The 11,221-nt window shown below is 36.7% G+C and overlaps 1 protein-coding gene across 1 annotated transcript; it reads right to left on the bottom strand.

The window, feature by feature from the left end:
- Positions 1 to 14: 14 nt before the first annotated feature.
- Positions 15 to 8,246, bottom strand: LOC5572645 (protein msta). Its single transcript, XM_001654094.2, has 3 exons — positions 7,417 to 8,246; positions 801 to 1,027; positions 15 to 733 (listed from the first exon to the last, which is right to left on the bottom strand). The coding sequence occupies exons 1-3, from the start codon at positions 8,094 to 8,096 to the stop codon at positions 147 to 149; spliced, it is 1,494 nt and encodes a 497-aa protein (XP_001654144.2). The 5' UTR covers positions 8,097 to 8,246; the 3' UTR covers positions 15 to 146.
- Positions 8,247 to 11,221: the final 2,975 nt, after the last annotated feature.

The following is an 11,221-nucleotide window of genomic DNA, read 5'->3' as shown; positions in this document are numbered from 1 at the left end:
AGTCCTTGGAGATATACGTGGGCAGCAAAAATAGTGATGTATTTCGGGTTTTTATTGCCTATGTCATAAAACTAGATAATACATTTGTGAGGTACATACACATTTGGATGTAGTAGACAGAATATTTCATTGAAACAAATGACGACTTAGGAGATCATTTTTATACTTTCTCTCAGCTGCTCCATTGATTGCTTAGCTACATTTGCTAGAATGCCCTCGGGTGAATACGGATCCTCCCATTCCAAAATGCTAGAACATTCCTGAAGCATAAGAGCTGCCTCGCTTAGTTTCTCCTTCAATGGATTACCGTCCAGAACGCCCTGACGATACTGCGACTGCGCCAACATAACAATCGGTGCATGAAGTTCGTATAAGATCATCGCTCGCGATCGAGTCTTCCCTGGCTCGAAGATGTTCAACACCCAAAGAATATCCCGACAGAGTTCAACTTTGCGCTCCAGCAGAATATCTGGCAACTCTGGCATTTCATATCCCGGAACTCTACCGTACAGTTCAATCAAACTGTGTCGGATGGATGTCTTTATGAAATGCAACGGATGCAGTATGCTACGATATTTCTTGTAGAGTTTCTCGAAAGCTGTAAGTTTTTCTGGTCCATTTTCCAAGCAGCTCAATTGATCTATTTCGGCTTGCATAACCTGAATAGCTTTCTGCACGGCAGCTCCCCTTGTTTTGAACTCACAGTTTGAGCATCTCCACTCCGCCTCGTCATCTGCAAGGGAAAATATAACAGAACAGGTTTTAATGTGCGATTCCGGAAAAATCAATGTAAATCTTACCCAATGGATTGGATGATACGATTAAGCCATTATCACACTTCTGGCATTTCAGTGAACTGAAGTGGGTACCCAGTTCGGTTGGGTCCAAGCATCGTGGGCAACGACACGTGAAATATTTGCTGGATTTCAAAGCGGCCTGGCGTGTGCTGGTTCCGTTCAGAGTGTACGTGTAGACGGTGTACAACTTTTCTCCTTCCGGGATATCGATCGCCACCCTGCCGATAAGCCTGGAAGATATACAGAGTGATATTGATAGGGAACTGCTTTCAAAGTGCATTTATCAGAGGATCATGAAACTATTTATTGAACAAAAAATATTTGGAAAAGACAAATTTTCACAAATTTTGCGGTTTTTACTATCATTTTGAACTAAATCTGCTTCTTCTTTCAAAAAGCTAAATAGTGAAATTCCTAACCACCTGGCTACGCATTACCATCGAACGCGCTTTAATTTAAGCGTACTAGAAAAGGTCATTCCTCTATTTTTAAATCGGATCGGAAATGCATCAGATTCGCTTTATCTTTATTCATAGTAAGTTGAAACAGCGGTTCTCATCATCAAGTCATGATAACAATTCGACAATAGTTATTATAACAGTGACTTGTTTAACAGTATCATTTCAAACATTACATTTATTTTTTTTAGATTTAGGTGTTCTGTGCAAGGGAAGACTATCATCAAAATTTGGCAAAACTGAATTAAGCTATTATTTACGTTTTGTTGATGACATATTACGATTTATTTGCCGTAGCAGTTCAGAATTTTTACAGGTTAATTGAATTGTTGAATTGAATTGAAAGTTAATTGAAGCAGATGAATTTAATTTGCTTATAAGAGAAAAAAAAAACATTTTCAATTAACTTAACCATAAATATATAACATAATTATCGTGGCAATAGAAGATTGCAACGATTTTTGTCTTAAATTATTTTTAATTCCATTCGACATTTGTTCCCATGTTTCAACATAACATATTCTATGTAACTCATTAATGCTAAATCAAAGAGAAAGCTTCAGAATCATTAACAAAATTTTCATTTGAATCCTCTTATAAGCCTTCTAGGCAGCTAGTCCATATTGGTGCAGCATACAACACAGCCGAATATTTGTTTGAAGATCTAAAGCTTGTTTGTATGACAAAGTTTTTTTTCTGTTGATAAGTCAATACATACATTTTATGGATTTGTAACATTTGGCTTTAATGCTCTCAATGTGAGTTTTGAAAGTATTTTTTTATTTTTTCTGTAGTATAAGCCCTACATATCTACTTATCTTCATCTAACCAATTTATTAGAACCCCTCCTATCGTAACAGCATGTCTACTTGAAGGGTTCAAATAAAGAGCGTTTGGTTTATATGGGAACATTATTAGTTGAGTTTTGGAAGCATTAGGAGAAATCTTCCATTTTTGAAAGTATGCAGAATAAATATCCAAACTTGTTTGCAATATACTACAGATGACACGCAGGCTAGGACCTTTGGCGGAGAGGCCTGTGTCATCTACAAACAAAGATTTGAGGTACCTCAGGGACTTGGAATTCTGATAATTAACCTGAAGTGTACGAGTTTAGAGATAACTTTGAATTATTTGACTATGTATGTTCGGAAATAAGTTTTTTTAAATTTGAATAACAAACAAGCCTTAATGTCAAACACTGTCGTATGTCTTTTCTATACACTAAGCTCTTACGGTGAATTTCACCGTAATCTCAACAGCTGAACAGTTCGGTGATATAAAGCACCGTAATTCCGACGAAGTTTTACGGATTCCGGTGATTTTTCACCAAATACTGTAAAAATTTACCGTACTCCGTTAATTTATTTCAGCTGTTGAGATTTTACAGGAATCCGTAAAATAATTTAAGTGTGTATGTCTCGAAGAGCAGGACCAGTAGAATTGCCTTCAGATTTGTTGGAACGAACTAAATTCGTTACACGTAAAAGTTGATGAGCGGTCGAATGTCCATGTCGGAATCCAAACATTGGCAAAAATTGAATTTTCGTTGATGCGGACCATCATTCTATCAAAATGACCTTCTCAAAAAGTTTACTGATGAAGAAAGGCAAGCTAATTGGACGATAGCTAGAAGCTTCTGTAGGATTTTTGTCCTGTTTTCAAATTGGTACAACCTTGGCATTTTCCCATCTGTCAGGAAAATATGCCAACTGATAAAACATGTTTAATATAACAACTAAGAATGATAAGCTACTTTATGGAAGTTTCTTGATCAGGATGTAGAAAATTCCATCATCGCAAGGGTTCTGATGAAGTGAACGATTTGACAGATATCTTTGAATTATTCTAACAATGTTTGTTGACAAATTAAAGTTTTTTTAATTTTACGATCAAACCTTCATGCCAAACACTGTCGAATGCTTTTTCTATGTCTAGAAGAGTAAGACTAGTAGAATAGCCTTCAGATTTGTTGGAACGGATCAAATTTGTTACACGTAAAAGTTGATGAGTGGTCGAATGTCCATTGCGGAATCCGAACTGTTCATTGGCAAAAATTGAACTTTCGTTGATGTGCACCATCATTCTGTTCAAAATGACTTTTTCAAAAAGTTTACTGATGGCGGAAAGCAAACTGTTTAGACGATAACTAGAAGCTTCTGCAGAATTTTTTGTCTGGTTTTAACATTGGAACAACCTTAGCATTTTTCCATTTGTCAGGAAAGTATGTTAATTGAAAACATTTGTTAAATATATCAACTAAGAATGATAAGCTACTTTCTGGTAGTTTCTTGATGAGGATGTAGAAAATTTCATCATCATTAGGAGCCCAATTGGAAAATGTAAACAAACTTAAAAGATTGTGATATTTTTATTGGCAATCTGAACATTTTGAATCCTGTTTCTCCAATTTTGTGAGTTTTGGCCTGTCTTGTTGTAGCCTTTGCGTGCTATAATTTATATACAGCTTATGCTCGATAACTGGGCTGGGAGAACCTTCCAGTTAGCGAGCAGTGCTCGATAACTGGACTGCCATTCCAACGCACACACACATTTAAATAAAAATCCAGGGGGACTTAGGTGCAAAGTTTTTGTTGGCGTCATTCGGTTTTGGAATCGCGTCGTGTTCGTGTCATTCCGTCATTGAATTCGCGTTTTAATCGTACCGTCTTGTAAATTTTGAGGTGAATTAAACAGTTTTCGTTCCTGCAATGGACATCCCACCGGGCACCAACCGCAAACGGAAACAAAAAACCCTTACGTTGGTGGAAAAAGTTAAAATTATCGACGATTTCGAAAGAGGAGGTGGATCGCACGAGTCGCTCGCCAGAAAATATGGCGTAGGAATTTAAAATCTAAATGAAAAAAGAACAAATTTACAATTGAAAAAATAATGCCGAAACCTTATTTTGCATTTGCACGCCCCTCGTCAGTTACGGGATGGTGAAAGTTTTTGACGTTTAACTGTTTTTTAACTGGGCTACAGCCCAGTTAGCGAGCACCCAGTTAAAAAGCAGCCCAGTTAAATAGCACCCAGTTATCGAGCATTAGCTGTAGGTTAGAAATGAGGTATAAAATATAAAGTAATGCAGGGATTTTTCGGTATTCAAAGCATATTTATCTTAAAAATCAATCTTACACAGTATTTAAAGCAGCAGCAGCTTCTGAAATTCTTCAAAAATCAAGAGGGCGCACTCTTAGGATTTGAGCTCAACACCGAATGTACGTACACTATGCAGATGTCCAAAATGAACTTAGGAACTTACGTGACTTCACGTAAGTGCGATAGGTAACCTCAGCAAACCTTACCGAGTCACTATTTGGTGGTTATGAATGGTTTAGTGCAGAGTCTATGAATGAAGAGTTGCGCGAAGAGACTTCTTTCAAAGATTGTTCTTCCGCGTCTTCGAAAATAGCCTCTATCTGTTTTGCTGGTCTGCTCGATAGGTAGACGGTTTGACAGTTTGATAGGTAGATTTGATTTCACTCTTCGCGCAACTCTCCATTCATAGACTCTGGTTTAGTGATCTTTATCTTAGTCAGGTGAAGTGGAGGTAAAATGAATTTGGAATAATCTACGTGATTTTTCACGTAGAAATGACGTTTGAATTTTTTTGAGTGTAGATAATTTCCAAAAGGGCTTAGAGCCAGGGTCCAATTCAGAAATCTTATTTTCAAAATTTTTGTTTCCTAATTGTGCAAAACGTTTCTTGATTTCTTTCTGCAAATCCTGCCATATAATTTTCATAGCTGGATCGTGAGTGCGTTAAAATTGCCTGTTCTCACGTTTTTAAGACGGATCAAGAGTTTGAGATCATCGTCTATTACAGGGTTTCTCAACCGGTTGTCCGCGGATCCCTAGGGGCGTGAAGACTTCTCAGGGGTCCGCGAAGCCGTTGTAATTAGACACAATTTTTGTATTGGGAAATAAATTAGAGAATTTTTTACATCGCTCAATCAATTTGCAAGTTATTATTAGCATGGTTCAGAGTTCTGTTGCAAAAATGGCTTTTGATTCTTCACAACTAGTGATAAATTAGTTGTAATGTATATTTGGTAGGTGTTCAGACAGACTGGACCAAATGCTTTTCAATGGTTTCAGTAAAACATACCCCAGGCATTCGAATTATCAAAATATTTGCATTATGTGCTGTAATAATAGAAGTTATCCATTTAATAATACATCTGTATCATAGTAGAATCGGAAAAAGTAGAACTGATAGAGTTCTTAACGTATCTTTGGAACGCCAAAATATCATCTAGTTCGGTTTGTCGGTGTTCAGACAAACCGAACTAGATGATATTTTGGCGTTCCAAATGTCCATTTGTCAACATGAGTCTACAAGTATAACTTTAAGGGACGGACCTGGTGTAGTGGTTAGAACACACGCCTCTCACGCTGAGGACCTGGGGTCGAATCCCATCCCCGAGATAGTCACTGACAAAAAAGTTGTAGTGACGACTTCCTTCGGAAGGGAAGTAAAGCCGTTGGTCCCGAGATGAACTAGCCTAGGGCTAAAAATCTCGTTAATAAAGATAAAAAAAAGTGTAATTTTTAAACAAGACAATTTACACCGCCATATACCTTGGCAGATTTGCATGTTATTTTTGCAGTGTCAATTAAAGCATAGCTAAGCTGTTTCATTAAAAAAAAAGTAAAAAAAATAATAGACCTATTGGACCAAGAAATTTTATACAGAGAGAGCTCCATTTGAAATGACATTTCGTCTCAGCTGCGTACTGCGAACAAAAAAAAAATGATTTTCTTGACCATTTCAGGCAAGTAATTTCCCATGCGATTACTTTTCTTGACAGCAACAAATCAGCCTAAAAAACACACACAAAATTACCATCATTCTCAGCAGTATGTGAAGAAAATTTTTAACATATTTTCCTCGGCTCAATCCTTGGCAGATTTTGCCAGCCTCGTGATGAGATCCTCAAAAAGTTTCTGTAAAGTTCCTCAGCGAACTATTGACAGGATTGGAAAAAATGAAATTTCTTCACTGTTTCCACTCAAATCATTAATGAAATCTTCTCTAATCTAACAGCAGGATTTTAAATCAGATTTTCAACAAATTCTTGAAAAACAAAATTATCTGACAAGATTTTTAGTGGTTACTGGTCAAAATTTTCACGAATTCTTCCAACGGCTGTTATCTGGTTATTAAAAAGCTCATTAGATTTTTTTTAGAAAACTCAAAGCAGCTTGCATAGAATGAATCCTGACATTTTATGCCTTTGCGAATTCTGGAGGAAGCCTTGAGTATACCCGAAGAAATATTTCAAGCTTTGTAAAAAACATCGTGTTTTGGATAAGTCTTTCCTGTACTCCTGTAAATATTTTTAAAAACTTCCTGGCAGCAGTTTTTGTTAAAATTTTCTCAACCACCAGTTTTTTTTGTACGTTTTTTTAGAAATTTCTTATCGGAACCTTAGTAAGATGTCTGATAGACTCCTGGAAAGATTTTCAGTGAACTTCGAATAATCTTGGAAGAATTCTTGCTATATTAGAGGTGGATTACAGAGAAAAAAAAATCGGGTGCGTGAGTCAATCACATCCGTTGATTCATCTTTAATGTTCGAAAAGTTTTCATAAGTTTTCGTTTAGAGATCATCACTTTTGTACGCACAGCACGAGGGTACGATGAACACTGAGCAAAACATCCTAATTTTGTTAAGTCTTGACGACAATTGATATTTAAGACTCTAATCTTACGTACCTAAAACAGAGGAGTAATCATAAAAATGACTAAAAAGGACACTTTAATGACACATTATTCAAAATCATTTCGACTAGAGAGTATAGTAATGACATTACTATTTCAACAAATTATAATGCTTCCTTTTCGCAGAAGAAAGGCAATATGGGTATCTTTTTCAAAAATTTACAGGTCACAATATAAATGGACAGTCTTCTAGTGGGCGCCATAGCCTAGTCCGTCTGAGTATTGGACCTGGTATAGGAGAAACTTGGCAAAAGCCAGACCGACGGTTCAGCCTTGACAAGTAAAGCTGCCAGGCAGCTTCAACTAAATACCATAAAAAAATATAATTTAATTGGGGTTTTTCATTTTATGTGAAGAGCACACGAACTTATGATTTCAAAAACTGTCGGAAAATAAATCGCTTCCTAATGTACATTCTAAAACTTTACAAACCTGTAACCATCGCTAGGATGTATTGAATGTACGACGTTAGGCACGCATGAGTGTGCCATTACACCCAACTTGGGGTACAAACCACGCGCGGAATAACCCTTGGACGTTCGCACTTCAAATGCGTTGATATCTAGAATTCCTATCACCTGTTGTATCACTTCCTCGGAAAATCGGTCCTTCAGCCCACAAGGACCCCGCAGATATCCAACTATGTTCTGCTGGTCTTGGTGCCATGTTGTGCCGTCCTTCCGGGCATCGTTGTGGTACTCCATCACACTAAGCTCCGCATCCCATCGCTCCGGGTGGTCTTCTTTGGCCAGTAACATTCTCAGTGGTGTTATGCAATCCAGTTGCATGCAGCTAGCGGTAGAGTCTTCAACATTTTGAAACTTCGCTTTACTTTTCACAAATAGAGCACATTCCTTTTTGTGATACACAACGTTGTCCTTATCTTCGTTACATTCCTCACACATCGGCCAACCACAGTCAGAACACTTAGGTCCGTTCGCACTGCCATCAACTGGGCAACAACACTCCAGACATAACGGCGAACTGTTCACTTTTGGCCCTATTGCGAATGGTATTTCCTCCAAGATCACATCACCAGCTTTTAAATCCTTCGCTGATACAGCGTATCGTCCCAGTTCGGGATTATCCAGGACTTTGTATGGTTCGCTCATATTCGCGATATTGCACTTTTTTCAATACTCTTACGCTTAAACTGACTTTCAAATAACTGACCTATGGGCGACCACTTCCTCGGCAATATATAGGTTCACTGACCACACGGTGTGTGTTAACTCTGCCAGTTCTAGAACAATAATGCGGATAGCGCAGCGCAGACATGATCATCTGAACGATATGCGCCTATTTTTAAAATTGATTTACTAATTTATTTTTAGTGCTATACCTACGTTTTAATGAAGACTAGACAAACAGCGGGAAAGCTTTGAGATCTCTCATCGATATTATATTTCAGTTGAAAAATTGTACATTTTGCAATCAAATTTAAAAACAAGTTTTGTTTTAGTACTTTTATGAAGAAAATATGGATAAATAAGGGCATCCAGGCGGCAAGATTCATTGCCGCCAGTATCAACAACGAAAAAAGTAAATTAGTTTTAAGTAATAGAATATAACAATCAATACCGAATCGAATGACACAAAAGATAATGAGTTAAAAGGTCACCCAATGAAAAATTTGTGTTCTATTCTATTTTTCATTAATTATTTAATTAGTAAATAAGGTATTTGTTTAACGATGTTGGATATAGATTATTAGATTATCACGACTTTACTGCCCATAAACGCATAATTTGTCCCATGTGAATAAGAATCCAAGCAACCAAGGGACTGACTTGTGTTTATAGGCAGTTTACTGCTGTTTCTATCTTTCCTTTCAGTTTTTTTTTGTTTCAACCAAATTTAAAGTTTTTAGCACAATGCAAAAAGTGTACCATTTTTTGCTTAGATAAAATAGTAAACCACAAGGGTCATAGTTTTGTAGGATGCTATTTTATCAGTATTTTTACTGCTTGGTAATTTATATATAATTATCAAACAAATAAAGTATTAGATATGGATTACAAAAATTGCAATTTGTTAATATTTAATTGAAGATTTCATTCATGTCCCCTGCACTAAATTCGGCCCTGCTTCGATACTTCGTAATTACGCGTGATCTCCTTACCTTCAGCGGTTTTCAGATCGTGCTCCGTGAAGCTCTTGGTGCTTCGTGAAGCATTTGGTGCACCGTGGAGCACTTGGTGGTCCGTGAAGCTTTGACAGGTGCTCTGCGACAAATTCGAAAATTTGTACCAATCCTTTGAAATACCTCCTTTCTGAAGAAACATTTGAAAAGGGCCCAAGAGGTCTTGAGCCTTTTTTCAGAAACGTTCCTGTTGAGTCCTTTTTAACCCGCCCACACAAACTAACACCACTATTAGAAAGATTGGTGTTAGCTCTTCCTGATAGTGGTATTGGTGAGCGTAATCGAGTTGAACTAGGTCTTGCAAAGCCAATGTTTACCAATGTCGATGTGCCCTTTTGAAATGTTTGTCCAGAACTTTTTCCATTAAGGTGGAGATGAATCGAAGCCAAACCTCAAATTTTTAAGAGCACAAATCTAGAGAACCAAACATCCCTTTAAACTGAAAACTTAATCGATTGGACACTAGCTGGTGATGACCAATCGATTAAGTTTCCAGCTCAAACGGGTGTTCGGTTCTCCAGATTTGTGCTCTTGAAAATTTGAGGTTTGGCTTCAATTCATCTTCACCTTAAATGCGCTTTTTATTATAGCAAACCTAACCATATTTAGAATTTTGAAGAGTACAAATTTAGATAATAAAACAACCGATCGCACTGAAAATTTGATCTATAAACTCGTTGATCACGGCCAATCGATCGAATTTTTATTTAAGATCAATGTTCTCTTGATTTTTAGAAAGATTCGCGAATCAGGCGAAACTGACAAAATGTACACAATTGAAGAAAATATAGCGTTGAAATTGTAGCTCGATTGTCTATTCACTGCACTTGAACTTTTCCCCTATTGATAATTTAACTATTCAAAAAATGCAAATTTGTAGAAGACGAAACTTCATCTCATGCCAAACCACACACTTTATTGATTACGCCTGTGTTTTTGTTTATCAAAGTGATGGGCGCATCTGAAATCTAAATCAAAACACGGCGAGAGTAAACGGCGACATTGCAAACAAAAAATAAACAAGGCGTACATGGCGGGCTTAATTGAAACCAGAATGTAAACACGGCGCAAAAGTAATAGGCGACACTGCAAATAATATCGATTACAGGCTCATAACATTGGGCGATACTGGCATCCTTGAGTGCGTTTAAGGCGAAACCTTATAATATTTTTTTTAGTACGAAATAGCTAGGGAAATTGTAGGAGATGTGTGTGGTCTTGATGAGGATTTTAAAACTAGGTTTATGAAATGTGTATTAAAGTGGAAAGGTTAAAGTTTGACTATATTTTCTCCAATTGGGATTAAAAATTGCACATGAGAATTTCATTGGTTATTTTCTCATTGTTATTGATTTGTCAGATAGGCCCTTATCGCGAATTCCTCTCGATTTGTACTCTTGAAAATTTGGAGCTGGTTCTAATTCGTCTTGAAACACTATTTTTACAATTCTTATACACACGGTTTAAAAATCTCGCTTTGGGCACATTCAGAAATTTTATAACGCTGATGGGGGTAGGTGGATGTCCTCGCTATGCTACGACTCGTACAAAATTTATTGAGTATTCATACAAAATGCTTTACACCCCCTCGTGTCGAAAATAGTAATTTTCAGCGTTATGAAATATGTGAATGTACCCTTATTCTACGAACGCATTTAGCATTTGGGCTAAGAGTTTGTTATTGAAAGGTTGAAATTATTTGTATGGGACAATTTTAGATGCAAAATAGGGTTTCTTGAATTTAGAGTCGAGGAACGTCCCATAAAGTTGAAGAAATCCAATTTCCCCCTATAGAATATTTGAAAACTTTCAGGTTGTGAAAGTTTTGTCGAATTACTTATCCTCGTCTAAATTTTTTTAGGTAAATGCCACTTCAATCACAATCGAAATTTTGAAACCGTGATACAAAATGTTGGAATATTTCACGAGTTATTTTTTTTCTTTTGTTGGGATTTGAACCACTGCGACCATTAAGTTGATCTGGTTATATCAGAACTATGAGTATTTCCATAATGTTTAACTTGTGATTAAAAATATTTGATTTCTAAGCTTTTATTAATGTGTTTGAAATGGGACACAATAGTAAAAGCTTTA

This window comes from Aedes aegypti, chromosome 2 (assembly GCF_002204515.2).
Source record: "Aedes aegypti strain LVP_AGWG chromosome 2, AaegL5.0 Primary Assembly, whole genome shotgun sequence".
NCBI lineage: Eukaryota > Metazoa > Arthropoda > Insecta > Diptera > Culicidae > Aedes > Aedes aegypti.
The sequence above is the reverse complement of the archived record's forward strand: the minus strand, read 5'-3'. Positions and strand labels throughout refer to the sequence as shown.

What these genes read in the sequence shown, in the direction of transcription:
- LOC5572645 (XM_001654094.2), bottom strand. Translation starts at nt 8,096, where the DNA reads ATGAGCGAACCATACAAAGTCCTGGATAATCCCGAACTGGGACGATAC. An exon ending in CATCCTAGCGATGGTTACAG is followed by an intron (nt 1,028 to 7,416) that starts GTTTGTAAAGTT and finishes TATATCTTCCAG; the next exon opens with GCTTATCGGCAGGGTGGCGA. An exon ending in CGTATCATCCAATCCATTGG is followed by an intron (nt 734 to 800) that starts GTAAGATTTACA and finishes TTTCCCTTGCAG; the next exon opens with ATGACGAGGCGGAGTGGAGA.